This window comes from Periplaneta americana, chromosome 1, assembly GCF_040183065.1.
Source record: "Periplaneta americana isolate PAMFEO1 chromosome 1, P.americana_PAMFEO1_priV1, whole genome shotgun sequence".
Taxonomy (NCBI): Eukaryota; Metazoa; Arthropoda; class Insecta; order Blattodea; family Blattidae; genus Periplaneta; species Periplaneta americana.
The window spans coordinates 164,228,653-164,246,295 of record NC_091117.1 but is presented as its reverse complement, the minus strand read 5'-3'; the positions used below and the strand labels follow the sequence as shown (position 1 = coordinate 164,246,295).

Below are 17,643 nucleotides of genomic sequence, written 5' to 3'. Positions count from 1 at the left end.
GAAACCTCTAGCTAACTGTCTTGACTACGGTTGAGTCGTCATCAAGATAAGTTACGGTTATTTCAATGTAGACCAGTTTCAGAATTGCGTGCATTCACGACTTCAATAAGGGAACCAATCATAGACAATCTCACACTAACCTCTCCACCCACCCTCTCGAGAGGAACGAAACAAGAGCGGTTGTGAGCTAAGTTATTAAAAACCGACGTCGAAACCAGTTTTACGAAATAGGTTAAGTTTAAATGTTAAATAACAGCATATCGTGAGGGGCATTGCCAAATCATTTTTATACTCAGTAAACCGTTGTTGTTGTCTTCGGTGGGTGTTTCACTTTCGTTCTGGCTTTATCTGGAAGGGAAGTCTCTGGTCGTTGCCACCAGTTGCGTAGTGTGCAAGGAGCGGAGAACATCTCAGTTGTTCTCAGGATAGGCCTACACTTCTGGAGGAACTAACCAGCTAAGAATATCACATGTGCCATATTATCAAATTAACGTGAATTAATTTCTACCATATTTACGGCCATCGAGTTTATTTTTCTAAGTTTCTGGTTTTTCAAGTTGAAAGTAATTGAATTCTGCTCAGAACTCAATACGTTTGCCAACAAAACCAACTACAACTCGTCTATAAATAAGAAATTTTGCTTTTTATCGATAAACTAGTGCATATCCTTCACTATCATCGAAAATTGGTAACATTTAATTTGTCAGAAGAAGCTTTGATTCTACAAATATGAAGTTCTGGTGTGCCTTTCTGGTTATATTGCCCGTGATGGTGAGGGGGTTCCCCGACGGCGCTCCTGTAGACGCTTGTGTGAAGCCGAGACCCAATCGGCCGTACCACGGACAAGCCAAATCGCAACCACCCGAAACTCTTCCATACATCGTCACGGCCTCCGGCTACGAGTATAGTCCCGGGACAAAGATCACAGGTAATCGAATGTGAATAATTTCTTACCTACCCACGCAGCCATCTTCCTCTCGAACCGGTTATATTTCGAGTTGCTTATTCCTATGTCGGGATGTAGAGTTTATATGCTTGAATAGAATAATTTTTTTATAATTTGTGTTTGATTTATATACACATACATAAACGTTTACTGAATGTTCCCTTGACAATTGATTCCGCTACAATCAAATATTAATAATTGAGGCGCTGTGTGCAATAACAGCTTAAGTTGAAAACTCATGTTTTGAGAAAAACAATGTAAAAGGTTTAGAACAGTGTAGAAATTTTAATAGTACATAATAAATTGAGGCGGTAGCCGGAAAAAGGGCCCATAAGCAAAAGTCATGTTTCGAGAAAGCAAAGATTGAAAGATTTATTTTGATATAATTGCGATTTGAATGCACTTTTATCAAAATAACAATTTGCATACTGTTACAATAATATTTGTCTACAAGTTTTTGTTAAGCAATGCATTCCGACTTGAATAGTGTTATAAATATACATATTTTATTGAAACATTTTATAAGCCCTTTTTCCAGAGAAGAAGCTTATTTTATCAAAATATTAGTATGATTATATTTTAGCAGACATTAAACATCAGCATTGAACAGCGCACATTACAGAGGTTTACAAGTTCATTATCATTTTAATAAAATTATATTTCTTACATATATTTCATAGTTACGTCATAAATTCTACCAAATACGTGAAAATGAAGAATATCTGTTGGATACAGAATACAGACTACAGGTTATTTGGTACTGATCTAGAATGGATTCACACTCACTTCAAAGTTTATCTTCAGAGTGCAGTTTACACTTTAGTGCACATCCTGAATGGACTCACACTCATTTTGAGGATCATCTTCACTGATGTTTGCTGAATTCCAAAACTATGCAAGGGTGCATGGGTTCATTCATTTAGCTACCCTGCCCTCTGTTTACAAGATATTGCAACGAAACTACGTAAGCAAGTAGATTTTAAAACGGAGAATCGAATTAAACATTCTCCCGAAAAAGGGACTATAGACCTATGGGCCCATTTTCCGGCTACCGCCTCAATTATACTAGCATCATTTGTTTTGTATAGTATTTTCGACTATAAATTATTCAAATCCAATATCAGTTATAATGTAAACACAACTCATATTCAAAGATAAACCACACATGTTGGGCCAATTATACAGTGTTCATAGATTTGATAAGAAACGTAAAAAATTATATATTACAGTTATATGAACACTAATAAATATAATATAATTATTAAAAAATTAGTAAAAGTCAGACATGTTTCGGAGATACTTCTCCATCCTTAGTAACTTTACCACGACGGCTGGTTCAGGTGATCGAACCGCCAAGCAACAACGCGGTTCGATCACCTGAACCAGCCGTCGTGGTAAAGTTACTGAGGATGGAGAAGCATCTCCGAAACATGTCTGACTTTTACTAATTTTTTAATAATTATATTATATTTATTAGTGTTCATATAACTGTAATAGGCTACATAATTTTTTACGTTTCTTATAAACACAACTCATTTTTAAATACTTGCAAATAAAGAATGGAAAACTTAAATCGTGATTGCATAGAAAGCCTGAGACTTCTTAAATTAGTTTACCTAGGTATTAAAGCAGTATAAAAGTGTTATTTCACCAACATACACGTACTTTATTGAATGAATAATAAGAAATAATAACTTAGTACATTAAGACTTCAGCTTATCAAAATAACTCACAACAAGAATTTTTAGTCGATATGACCTTACATTTTTATGGAAATATACTGTACAAACAAAATAATGTTTGTTTTAAATTTCTAATAAGAAAAACAGAAAATATATGAAGAAAATCAATACTATGCTACAGATGAAAACTCCTCTACTATAGTGTCAAATATTCTTATTTATAATCACTGATTTCACTTTCAGGAAGACTTTCATCCAGCACTGGTTCAGAATCCAAAATATTTAGAAGAGAACATGCATTTTCTGGTTTTAATAATTTCAATAATGAAATAATATAATTTTCTTTGATACTTTTAAGCGAGGACGAAGGGAATCTTTTAGATTAAGTTCTTCCTTTGATGGTATATTATGTCCTACTGAAAAACTGAATAGATGGAAAACGATACTTGAAGTATAATTATGACACTGCCAAGGCCTAGTGCAGGCTCTGCGTCTTAACCATTACATACACATGTCCAAGTGATTATTAATAAATATTAAGTATAATAAAAATCAAGCCTTCAATTAGTAAGTGGGATCTTGTTTAACATTGAAATTGTACAGTTATGTATGTTTATTTAAGTACGCTGTATCAACTATGAGAGTATTTAGCGTCGATGGAATTGGTGATAGCGTGGTGGTATTTGAAAAGTTGACTGCGAGGATATACCATGGATTTATATAACATTCGTCTTACAGTCGAAGAAAATCTCTGAAAAACCAACCAGGTAATGAGTCCTGGATGGAGTTGTTGTTGTTTATTGACATTTCTGGCTTTGAGCCAGAGGCCGATTTAGGGTCTTATACGCGCAAGACGTCCTCTCCAGCCATTGTACATAAATAACAATATAAATATATTTACACATATGAAACTATTTCTGACTTAAGTGCCAGTAGGTGTGTGAGTGCAGTGACTGATTCCTTTTATTTTGTGTAGGCCTAATTTGTTGATTTGCTATATTTGTAGGGGACTAGTTAGTATTTATATAATATATATATATATATATATATATATATATGATACATATCAGGAATGGTGTATGGAAGGAGTTCGGGGTAAAAAAATATCACCTGATAGACAACGTTAATGTATTGTTATGGGGAGATTAAGAGGAAAGAAAGAATTTGGGAAGAATGAAAAATGCTGGGTTTGCAGTTAAAGATCTGCTCTTGGGCAGAACACTATGTATGTATGTATGTATGTATGTATGTATGTATGTATGCATGCATGCATGCATGCATGTATGTATGTATGTATGTATGTATGTATGCATACGTACATATTTACGTACATACATATTTTTTGTTGAGATTTTAAAGTTTCCCCTTCCGGTGGCAGAAGCGTCTGAATGGTTATGGAGACTTTCATGGTGTAGAGTTATTTTGTGCGAGATCGTGCGTATTTGCTCGTTTTCCGCACAGAACCAATGCGCGGTAAGTGTGAAATACCACATTCAGTATTCCCAACGTAACACACATAACAATTTCCCTCTTCTTACCGCTTAAGCGCGACATTCATTTTACTACTTCAGGCTTTTAACATATTATTTTTTAGAGACGTTTAACATAGTAATAATTATAAATTGCAAACTTACCACTGCAATTTCACCTGAATTGCAATGTTAATTATTGTTTTAAATATTTGCAAAAATTAAGTAAAGTCTACTACTTCACGAAACGTATTGCATTCCTGATACAAGTAACATTAAGGAAGCCGTGAAAAAATCAACAAGATTCCAGATGCCGATGTTATTACTGCAATATGTTATATAAATAATACTGTTAAAATATTAAAATGAAAAATAATTCATTACATAACCTTACCGTTTGTTTTAAGTTCGCATTTATAGACTGGGGGGGGGGGGGAAAGACAGACGTATATCACGTATATCACAGAAAACATTTTATAGGAACAATGTTGAAGAAAGATATTTTGGTTTTCCGAAGTTGCCGTCATTAAACAGAAACCAAGATGGAGATTTCACTGCAACTAATTAGAAATTCGTCTTTCAGGTATGTAATAAACGATCTTCGCACAAAATAATGTACGATATACGAGCGGTATGTTTGTTTTCATGTTCTCGGAAATTAAAACAGCTCAACTACGTTTCGCTTTTTCAATCATCTCCTCGAACACGAAAACGTCAACATACCGGTCTTGTAACGTATATTACTATTATTGATCTGCCTCTCTGTTGCTGTCGTGTGTCCTCTCAGACAGTATTCAAATTTCCAACACGTGTTTGCGGTTTTGTTTGTGTTTTTTAGTTTGGTGGTTGGGGCTGGTGGTAGTTGTAGAGGAGTTTCTCCAGTGTTGTTCTGTTGTTTGTGTTCGGTGGATTTGCGAAGGTGTGTTTTGTATATACGCGATTTACTGCCGAATGTGTGTATTTCCTGTTTATGTTGTTTAGATGTGTGAAGAGTGGCTTTGTTTTTGTCGTAGTGTAAACTGTGGAGTCGAAATCATGTCCGAGCACAGCTCCGGATCAGCAGGCAAACGAGCTACCGCCTGAGCTATACCGGTGGCTAACATGCTGTTTTTCCTGTCCTTACATAGACGGATTTCTACAGTACGAATACCGTGATCCGATTCACCTTGTCCGTCTGCTGGAACTTGTCGGGAGGCTGGGTCGTGTCCTCCCAGACAAAGGAACGCGTCACTTGTCACCGTGATTGATACTTCGCTTCGACTCGAGATTTTAATTAAAGCTGACGACATACAAATGGAGAAGGATGTGTGACAAGCTCTCTTCTTACAGAAATGCAAATGCGATAGATGCAACTGATTTTTTGCTTCCCTTCCATTAAATTTATACATTTTAGTTGGCATAAGAGCAGTTGAATTGAAGGGTTCAGAACCATAGTGGGCCAAGCGCCATTTACTAAAATCGTAGACAATAAAGGTTAAAATGAAGTTATCATAATTCAATGGAAACATATAACACATTTTTTTAATTTTAGTTGGTTATTTAACGACCCTGTATCAACTAGATTATTTTGCGTCGATGAGATTCGTGATAGCGAGATGATATTTGGCGATATGAGACCGAGAATTCGCCATAGATTACCTTGCATTCACATTACGGTTGGGGAAAACCTCGGAAAAAACCCAACCAGGTGATCAGCCCAAGCGGGAATCGAACCCGCGTCCGAACGCAACTTCAGACCAGCAGGCAAGCACCTTAACCGACTGAGCCACGCCGGTGGCTAACATATGAAGAGTCCACTGCAAGAATGATGATGTCACTTTCTTGTCGAAAATGAACCAAGACTGTCAATACATAGCTTAAGACATATAGAATGTGCATACAGAGTTATATGGCATTAACACTGACAGTCATTGTCCAGTAATGATCGGAAAATCACAGGTAAGCTTTGAGCGCTAAGCATTTCAAACTTTCAATTGCTTCTCCTGCAAAATGTATTCCAAATTACATCCATCATTCTTGCAGTGGACTCTTCATATAACAAGTAATATAAAGTATACACATTAAAACTAAATTATATGTCAATCTTCATTAAACTATGGTATCCACTTAACTATAACCCTTGCTTTCTCTGTTTTTAATAAATGGCGCTTGGCCCACTATGGCTCTGAACCCTTCAATTGTTATCATCACATGAAGAAGTAATTTATTAGTTCTCGTAGACATTATAATTAACAAATCACCATTTATTTCATGAACTTAAGATCTCTTGGTCTGTATCCTGTTTAAAGAGAATTGAATCAGGAATTTGCAAAAGGGACCAAGTCCATATTTTTTGCAAATTTAGTTCATACCCGTTTTTGGCTCTTCATACACTCTTACTGGATTACTTCTCATGGAACCAAGTCCTATAGAATGTACACATTTAAATTGTGTATCAACATGTTTGGACTGTCATACATCCAGATCCATACGAAAAGTTTTTTTGTTGTTTTCTTAAAATTTACTTTTTCGGACTTGGTCCCTTTTGCAAATCCCTGATTGAATTCATTGATCTAGACAGCGCAGCGTGCGATATCTCGGCGTCCTCTCAGAGTCAGTTTTTATTATATTAAAGTATTCTATTATATTTGGGAATACCACTGTTGACATTCTTAAAAACATTTTGTGTAAGCTTAGTTTCTCTTAGTCATACTGAGCGAATACATTCAGTTATGCTGTTTTATTCCCATCTGCACTTATTTTCTTATCTAAGGAATGTGTTCCGCCAATGGAGGTAACAACTACATCTCTATGACTCAAGTTCCAATTTTTAATAAGTTTCATTGTGTTCAAAGCATAATCAAATTATTGAACATAGATTCCCACTACCTGATATGTGATGCTTATTCGTAATACTCAATAATGATGATTATGATGATAATATAATCATTATTAGTTATTATTGCTTTTCAGGGATAACTGACTAAATCGATCGCCCAGTGAGCACCAGAGTGCGTATGTTAAGCTTGTATCGGGGAAGGGTAAGCGACCTCTTCAGGGTCAATGGTGAGCGAAACGCATTGCGACAATACTATTTGCAAATAATGCGTCAAGTTGCCGAATTGCATGCTCTCTCTGTCGTTTTGTAAATTATTTCAAACACTGTGGTTTGATTTACGAAATATGAACGTTTTCATCCATTATAATCTCTTTGTATATGTCACCTTAGTTAAAATTGCAATATTATTACAGACAATGATGTTGGTTATGATGACAATGAATTAATAATAATAATAATAATAATAATAATAATAATAATAATAATAATAATAAACAGTCCAACAATATGTTCGTTTTGGAAATTTTGATTCTTTTCTCATTCACATTTCCTCCAATGGTGAGGGTATCTCATTGTTATACTGAAGTTTCCGGAGAAAATCTGCTCTAAAGCCACTGTGACCAACATAATTCTCACATATTATATTAGTATGAGTCTCATGAAACTAATGGCTGGTTTACAATAAACCGGGAACGGAAACGACAACAAGAACGAGAACGGAAATATTGTTAAAATAAATATATTTAATTCTATTTCCGTGCTCGTTCTTGTTGTCGTTTCCGTTCACGGTTTATTGCGGACCAGCCATTTATTTTTAATCTCGGTAAGCATAATTTTACTTTGTCGAAGATTGACTCGAAATTATATCCATATTCCTTGAGAGCAGAATTAGGCAGTAGGTCTACAATATTCTTCTACAAAACTTTGCGAGAGATATCAGTAGTTCGATACCACCACCACCACCACCACCACCATTGGTAACAGACTAGTAGCAGTTCCACGTCGTAGCCGTGTGGTCTAAGGGATCATCTTTGGACTAGCTAGACGGAATAAGCGCTGTTTCAAAAATTTTCTCATGAAATTTTGGCCAGAGTATGGGACCGGTACCCACTCTGCATCATGATGAATTTGCGAACCATAGTGATTGTGAAAATGCGATTTCGTAAGTTAGTTGATGGAATAATTGTGCTGACTACAAATTACCCCTGTCCTAGTGGGATAGTCGTTCACCCCTGCTGAGGCATGTGGACAGCCTAGGCTCTCCATAGGTTGACGTGCCATGGATGTTTTTATTAGTAGTAGTGGTCAGCTGCTATGGAATAGTGTATAACGAGTGTGTTTTCCAACAAGGGTGCGTGGTTCAATTTCTGGCGTGGACAGAACTTTCGAGTGTTTGTTCCTTGTCTTTTAATTAACCTGTGACGTATCTGCGCTAGCCCTGTATCGCATCATTTTGGCCAGAGAGGGTCGCCATGAGAAGCGTCTAGTGTTCACTCTAAAAAAAGCCGAAGCAGTATCAGTAGCAGCGGTGGTAGAAGCAAGAGCAGCACTACTAGCAACATTAATGATAGCAGTAGGAATAGTAGCAGCAGTAATAGCAATAGCAGTGAGTACTAACAATTGTAGTAGCTCTAATAGCAGTAGCAGTCTAAGTATTACGAATAAATGGTAGAAACAGTAATAACAGCATTAGTAGTAGAAATAGTAATAGAACAGTGGCACTAGTAATCAATAAATCAATAAGTCAATAAATCAATCAATCAATCAATCAATCAATCAATCAATCAATCAATCAATCAATCAATCAATCAATCAATCAATCAATCAATCAATCAATCAATCGATCAATCAATCAATCAATCAATCTTCCCATCATTCCTGCGTGGAACATAGAGCTCTCAGAAAGCTTCTCCATCTGACTCTATTCCTGGCCAACTCCTTGATCTCGCTCCATGTCTTCCCCATCGTTTTTGCTTCTGTGAGAACAGTTCGTTTCCATGTTATCTTGGGTCTGCCAATTCCTCTGCTGCCCTGCGGATTCCAATCCAATGTCTTCCTGGCGGGGTCATCTGGAGGTCGGCGAAGTGTATGTCCCAGCCATCCCCACTTCCTATGCCGAATTTTAAGTTCAACTGGTTTTTGTTTAGTTTTTAACTATAGGTTTTCGTTGGACATCTGGATCGGCCAGAAAATTTTCAAATCAACTTTACAGGGAGTTATACCTGAAATCTTGATTTGCATAATACACGTCACTGTTCGTTAACAGAAAACCACAATTTAAGTCACACGGAGTTAGTGTGCACTCGAAGTTGGTTGCTTGACGGTTGTCAGCCCACTTTGAGGTCTGTGGATATAGAGGGAAAAATTGGATCGGTGTCGGTTAGAGTTCCCGGGTAGCTCAGTGGTAGAGCGTTGGTACGTTAAACCAAAGGTCCCGGGTTCAATACCCGGCTCCGGAACAATTTTTCCCTCGAAATTATTCAAATCAACTTTACAGGGAGTTATACCTGAAATCTTGATTTGCAAATTTTTAATATGTTTCTCAAACATCTATTAATAAAAACTTGTAGTTGATTGATAATAGTTTTGGTTATTTACCAGGTTTCACAGCCATATAAAAGCACGGATTTGATATTTGTGTTAAAAATTCTCAGTTTAGTATTAATTGTATAGGCAGCACTCTTCCATATAGGCTTTAGCAGCCCAAAGGCATATCTTGCCTTCTTTATTCTTACTCTCACATCGCTATCTGTGCCACCATTCTGGAAGACTATACTGCCTAGATATGAGAATTCCTTCACATTTTCAATTACGCTGCTGCTTAGAGTTAGAAGAGTAGGTTGATTGGCACCTATGCGCAATTCTGGCACTAGTAATAGCAGAAGATATATTAGTAGTAGTAAACACAGCGATACTCGTAGCACAGGCCATGCAGCAGTAGTTGCAGTAATAATAGCAATAGTTTCAACAATAATAATTTCTTTTTATTCTAAAGAATCCGTAGTATTAGTAGTGTATCGAAAACAGAAGTCGACTTTAATTTCATAATTATTTAGTGACGCGGAGTGCTGATCGCTTTCTCCGCCCAGATGTTTTAATTCACGATTAGGCCTACTAATTTGTCAGCAACTCTACTTCTTTGTCTGCGATTTTTCTATTGATCACGAACACCTGGAAACATGTAGCGGTCAGTTTGCTGGCTGAACAACGCCCCAGGAATGACCGTTCTCTGTTCTTGTTTACAAGCAAGAGTTGTTCCTCCGGATTTTTTGTTCAGGTTCAACATGTCGGAAGTGGAACAGCGCTCGTGCCACTGGCTGTCAAGGTCGGCGGAATTACCTCGAGCTTCAGGTTCGTGTAATCCTGTTTGAGCACCAAAGTTGCAATAGGAAAGAGAGTGTAAGTCGCTTCGATCTCAAACGCAACCAACTAATTCTATATTTTATCATACAAGCTTCCATTTGGCAGACCGCGAAGTACCTAAAGGCTGGTTCACAATAAACCGGGAACGGAAACGACAACGAGAACGAGAACGGAAATATTGTTAAAATATATGCATTTAACAATATTTCCGTTCTCGTTCTCGTTGTCGTCGTTTTAGTTCCCGGTTTATTGTGAACCAGCCTTAATAGCTCAGACGCAGACGTCCGTCCAAGCACTGGGCAGTAAGTGGAAAGTTCCATTAAGGCAGAGCTCTTTATTTTTTCGCTTCGATGTGGTATTCATAACCTACACTTGCATCGTTGTAGAAAATAAATTAATGAAAATCATGCACTTCAAAAATAAAAGATGCTGTCTTTATCCTTAACACTCTTAATTATTTTACATATCTCCCATTGGTTCCAAACCTTAAGTGTTAAAATTCGGACGAGAACGCTAGACTTTGAAAGAGCGATACAAATTCTGAGGAAGTCTTTCTTCTTTTGGAGTGAAGTATATTACATTTAAGACAGAACTCTTAGTCAGGAACCAGAAAATATGACTGTACAGCTGCTCTTCAACTCAAGTTCCCTCCGTTTCAATTGAAGCTACAGGCAACTCTACAGAACATTATAATATGTATAGTAAGAAGAAAAAGCCATTTTCTTCTGTCATGTTAACAATGTCAAAAACAAGAGCTTATACACATTTTGGCCACTCGAACGCAATTACGAGGGCTGTAAAAAATAAGTTTCCCTGGGGCCGGTTACAGAAATAAAACAAAATTTCATGGAAAGATTTAATGTAACAGTTACAGCAATTGCTGAGATATTTTTCAACATATTCCTCACCGGAAATGAGACATTTGTCATACAGTGGGATCAACTTTCATAGCTCTATGTCTTAGACGTCTGTCGCCTGGGATCGGAATCAGCGTATGACAGCCGTCTGCACCTCTCTGTCGTCCCATGGTATGACAAATGTCTCAATTTCAGCGTGGAATATGTTGAAAAATAGCTCAACAGTCGTTGTATCTGTTCTAAAAAATAGTTTTTAATGACATTTTTTTTTTCAGAGTGTTTTATTTTTTTACGGCCCTCGAAATTGCGCTCGAGTGGCCAAAATTTGTACAAGCATTTATTTTGACGTTATTAACATGGTGGAAAAAAATAACTTTTATCCGCCCCCATCAGACTGTTTGCTTGTAAGAAGGAGACTATCTTTTAAATTGATTTAGATTTTATTAGGAGCGAGTCGAAGAGTTGAACACAGTTTACACACAGCGCCAAAGGTGAGCTGCAGGTGTTGGTTAGACTTCATGGTAACAGCACTGTGGCTGAAGTGCTATCGTTCTGGTCTTCATCCAAGCGCCCCGGGTTCGATCCCCGTTAGGTCGTGATAGAATTTGTAGTGAACAAAGCAAACATTGCAGAGACTTTTCCTCGGGGTACTTCCTTCCGTTTCCTCTCCCATTCCACCAACACACTCCATCTTTCTCTCATTTTATCTACCATCTGCAATAATAAAAATAGTGTTGGGTAAAGTCTAGAGGTGGTACAGATTTCTGGTCCTCATATAGGAAGGACTTGAAGCTTCGGGCCACTTGGGCTTATCAGGCTAGTAATCAGCGTCGGATTCATGAAGGCTATCCTGGCCACTTGTCGGAGTTGGACAATCAACGCATACATAGTGCACACAGAGTGTCGACAATCCAAGCCAAGCCGACATATCTGTGTGTTTAGTATTTTCACGTTTATTGCGTTGTGAAAGGCGTTTCAGGTGTTCATAAATAGATTCATGACATTGTAATTCTTGGTCTTAATCATTATGCAAACATCAGTGGCAAATGGACTACTCGCCTTGAACTTTGCGTCACCTTGAGCATAGCCTGGGCTAGGCAAAAGCTTTTTACAGCTGCAATTTATTCCATACACAAAGCAAAATGAACATAACAATTTTAGCAATAAAATGAATTAGAATAACAGTAATAAAAGTAATAAGAGAGTCTGAACGTCTCATTATTCACCAATATTAACATGAGCACCATCATTGTTTATATATTGTAATCAATATCATTCTCCTCACGCTCCTCTTCTTCATAATCGCATAATAAAATAATAATAATAATAATAATAATAATAATAATAATAATAATAATAATCACCATCATCATATTCTTCACACCAATATAGTCATTCTCATCCTCTTCTAATTCACAACAGAATCATCATATTTATCTTTCGCGTCTTTACAGTCATTTCCTTTACAAAAAATGTTGTTCTCATTATATTTCTTCTTCTTCTTTACAGTCACCACATTATGCATCATAATCATCATCGTCTTACTCTCCTTTTCCTTCTTTACAATTACATTCATCCTCATACTTCATTATCAATCCTTCATTTTCCATTTTTCTAATAATATTTTCTCTTCTTCATTCTTTTTCACAGGTTCAGATATCCTAGTATCTTCCCAAATCTTATGAAATTGTTGCATGAATGTCAATTGAGATCGTACTCAGACTCTTCATTCATAGATGGTTAAACTTCCAATTTTACTAGGAGCTATATTCATAATTTTTTCGAGGTACAATAATTAATTTTCTTTATATTCTTTTGTTGTGTATTTTTTTTTTACAGATGAAGTGATCTCACGCCAGTATGTGCCATCCATACTCTTCTACGTCTCCTTTATAAGCTTTTCTTCTTCTTTTTATTTTCTTGTCTTTACCCAATCTATTTTAATCTGCCACTTTTCTTTCTTTTTCGCCTTTTTTATTTTTATCCTTTTCTTTCATTTGCTTTTTTTTCTACATTTCATCTTTTTTCCCTACCTTTCAGTCTTCTCTTTTTATACATTTCTTCTTCTCCAACATGTCCTCTCTTCCACCTTTTTTTCTTACACATACGTCTATTCTCCTTCCTTTTTTACTCTTATGTTTCTCACTGTTTTTTTTATTAGTCTATTCTCTAGTTCTTTAACTTTCAAACTTCTGTTCTACTATTTTCTGTCTCTTTGCTTTCGTTCCCTTATACATAATTCCTAAGAATCTGCTTTCTCCTTACCATTGGAATTTATTTCTTACCAAGTGTTATACAACGAGATAACTGTGCTCATCTGGCACCGATCTAAGATCTTCCGACTGTATTTCCGTGTATCTCCGCATCATGGAGTAACATCAATAACTTGTGTTGCAGTAACCATCAAAGGAGACACATTCCGAGGATTCTTCCTTCAGGCGAGAGATATAGCCCACGAAGCCTGGGTTGGCACTTGGGAAGAAGCGCCCAACACTAAAGGACTGCCAGAGTGCTCTGCCATTACGCACGGCGACAACAGAGACAAGCTGCAGGCGACCCTCGTGTGGACCGCGCCCGAAGACATCCCAGGAGGACAGGTTTATTTCACGTGAGTCGCTATTACTTATAGTCACACACAAGGCAAGGTACAGTGACAGAAATAACGAACAAAAATAAAATTATTCTTTCATTATTCCCAACGGGGTTCACTCTGGTCATTTCTGAGCTTTTTTCTCCATTTACAACAGGTGGGAACACGATGCGACTCTCTTGGATACGCCCAACACAGGGAAAAGTAAAACTGATCTATTGATTTTTTTTTAGTCCTGACGGGTTTCGTTATATGCTCATATATCGGAACTTTTTGATGTATATACGGGACCAGGGTTGAAGGCAAGCCTCTCTCTGAGCACTCTCGCGCTCACAGAGAAACCAGCTGCGGACAGGTGGATAGAAACGATAAACAACGCAGAGATTCAGTAACGTGCCATTCACAATGAGCGCAAGACGTGCTTCGCCTGCTTATGCACATAAATACTATATTTAATTTTCTGTTTGCAACAAATGTAAATGTAGTTTATACATTGCACTCCACTGATCCATTCTTGTCCACGATGAATACAATTGCGGGAGTAGGAATGATTTTTTTCGACATTTATGTCATTTAAAATAATCCTTTATTTACTATATTTTCCTTCTGAAGCCATAAATTTAAGTTCTCAATGGAAATTTTAAAATTATGAGTCAAATGAACGCAACTTACTTACTGTTCTCCAACCAGGAGATCAACCGTGAAAGGAATGTGCTTACTATTGCGTCATCTATTGGAGCGAAGTAGATAGATAATATTATCGTTATAACGTCAGTTTAAAAACCATGCGCTCTCCTGCACAATTTATTTCCTGTATGAAAAGATTAAAAGACCAGGAGATTAACTGTGATCTAATTTTGTAACTAGGGTAATATCAATATGTGTTTATCAATGTTATTGTTTGTGCTGGGGAAACTAGCCAATACAGATACGAGTATCCACGTGTGTGACCTTATGACATCTTATGACATCAACATTCATTCACAGCATTACGCCGCTTCGTCTCAGTCCCCAAAGACTTTCTCGTGGTTGGAGTACAGTATTTACTTACTTAGAAATTACTTTTAAGGAACCCGAAGGTTCATTGCCGCCCTCACACAAGCCCGCCATCGGTCCCTATCCTGTGCAAGATTAATCCATTCTCTATAATCATATCCCACCTCCCTCAAATCCATTTTAATATTATCCTCCCATCTACGTCTCGGCCTCCCCAAAGGTCTTTTCCCTCCGGTCTCCCAACTAACACTGTATATGAATTTCTGGATTCGCCCATACCTGCTACATGCCCTGCCCATCTCAAACGTCTGGATTTAATGTTTCTAATTATGTTAGGTGAAGAATACAATGCGTTCAGTTCTGCGTTGTGTAACTTTCTCCATTCTCCTGTAACTTCATTCCTCTTAGACTTAGACCCAAATATTTTCCTAAGAACCTTATTCTCAAACACCATTAATCTCTGTTCCTCTCTCAAAGTTAGAGTCCAAGTTTCACAACCATACAGGACAACCGGTAATATAACTGTTTTATAAATTCTAACTTTCAGATTTTTTTGACAGCAGATTAGATGACAAAAGCTTCTCAACCGAATAATAACAGGCATTTCCCATATTTATTCTGCGTGTAATTTCCTCCCAAGTGTAATTTATATTTGTTACTGTTACTCGAAGATATTTGAATTTTTCCACCTCATCGAAGGATAAGTGTCAAATTTTTGTGTTTCCATTTCGTGCAATATTCTTGTCACGAGACATAATCATATACTTTGTCTTTTAGGGATTTACTTCAATACCTATCGCTTTACTTGCTTCAAGTAAAATTTCTCTGATTTCCCTAATCTTTTGTGGATTTTCTCATTTGGCAAAATGCTTTTTGATGAGAAATGTCTTACAGTTACTTGTTCTTGACCGAGTATTGCAACATTCAGACAATACATTGTGCGAAGGCAAACGGAAACTTGCTACAAAAAATACGTCTAAATAATTATGGATTAGGCCTAAGTTTGTCTCTAGTAACAATACTTCCTCTAAAAACCATTCACGTCGTGGTCCTTTCTTTCTTTCTGTTTCATGATACTGTACAAGCAAAAATATCACAATACGTTAATGTCATTACTCATCAGTCATTACTCATGAAAGGCTTGCTCCGTTAATTAGGGATAGAGGAAAAACACACACATAGACACACAAAAAGAAAAATATGCTTCCTCGTAACTTACATTAATAACAAAATTAGGCTAATTATCTTTAATATCTCTGTTGTAAAGTAGGATGTAATTGATTCCAATGAACAATAGGGACTTTCGAGGAAATCCGGCAAGCGAATGCAGACGGGCGAATTAATGCTATTAATTCATTTTCTTCTTTACTCTTTCTCCTATTTCCTTTCTTTCCTCTATCTTCCTACTTCTATTATTCCTTCCTTACCTATTTCATCACTTTTATTTCCTTCTAATTCTAATTGATTTATCTAGAGAAAATCAAAACTCTAGTGGGATTTAGTTGACTATTACACAATTAGAAGAAAGTATATAACGATTAGAATAAATAAAGTATTCTAATACACTAAAATATTAATTGACTTACAAAATTATCGTACTAAACTGTCTTGGAAATGTATTATTGCACCATCTCATCATTATAACTATTCCGTTAGATGGCAGTAGTGTGTTGTAATTATTGTTACCAGTTGTGCCAACTATACAATCTCCATTGAACTCTATGGACGATTACTAGCCAAGAAGACTGTGTTGATTCAGTTTCATTTTTTATTAAAACGGTATATTATACAGTCTCTTATAGCAGAAACTATAACATAACTTATATAATATAAACAAGATAAATGATAGAAAAGTTTTAATTAAGGATGATGAAATAAACATGAATCAATTTAAAATGTACAATTATTGACATAACAATGTTGGCAAACAAAGAAATAAGTGCTAGGGAGATGATAAAACCAAATGCTGGGGAGGTGATAAAAATTGTAGGATAGGCAGCCATGATTGGTTGAAACACGCCGTTTCGAACCGTTTTATTGGTCAGAAGTAGTATGACGTAGTAAAAATGTAATAGTCTTTCTAATCTCGCGTTTATTGTCCTTGTAGTTATTTTATTTAGCCTATACTTTTTATTATTTCTATTTTCATTATATTGTTCAAATGTAGGCCTACTACTTATTTTATTCGATTCGCCTCCTGCGTTTTCTAATAGTGTGTGCTCTACTTTCTTGTGTTATGATTTAATGACGCTGGCTGATTAAAACCACTCCAAGATACAGAGGGAAAATATCAGTAATATGATGTAGGATCAGATCATAATAATTATAATGGAAGAATAACACTTCAAACAGTTATAATGATGTGGACATGTAAAACGAATTACAGAAGACAGACGGCCAAAAAGATTGCTCGAGTGTTTACCAAAAGGGAAGGAAAAAGGAGGGAGAGCTAAGAAGAAAGGTCCGAAGGAATAAACAAAAGCATACACGCAAAAGAAATACAAGAGGGAGATTAAGATGACAGGAGTGAATGCAGGGAAGAAACTAAATATAAGAGGGAGATTAAGAGGGTAGGGGTGAACGCAGAGAGAAAAGCAACAGATAATAATATTGGACACAAGAAGATTCAATAAAATGCATAGGAAATTTGGAAAAAATATATACTCGTATATTAAATATATACGCCTATGAAAAGTGTGATTAGTCGGCTTCGGTAGCGCAGTTGGTATAGCGCTGGCCTTCTGTGCTCGAGGTTGCAAGTTTGATCCCGGCCCAGGTCGATGACATTTAAGTGTGCTTAAATGCGACAGGCTCATGTCAGTAGATTTACTGGCATGTAAAAGAAGTCTTGCGGGACAAAATTCCGGCACACCGACGACGTTGATATAACCTCGGCAGTTGCGAGCGTCGTTAAATAAACCA

At 36.6% G+C, this 17,643-nt stretch overlaps 1 protein-coding gene across 1 annotated transcript in view; it reads left to right on the top strand.

Annotated features, from left to right (window-relative positions):
• Positions 1-294: 294 nt before the first annotated feature.
• LOC138703088 (putative defense protein 3) overlaps positions 295-17,643 on the top strand; it is a 29,156-nt gene continuing 11,807 nt past the window's right edge. Inside the window, exons 1-2 of the mRNA XM_069830671.1 lie at positions 295-928; positions 13,533-13,743. Coding sequence (XP_069686772.1) covers positions 730-928; positions 13,533-13,743 — 410 coding nt within the window. The 5' untranslated portion in view covers positions 295-729. The remainder of the gene's footprint in view (positions 929-13,532; positions 13,744-17,643) is intronic.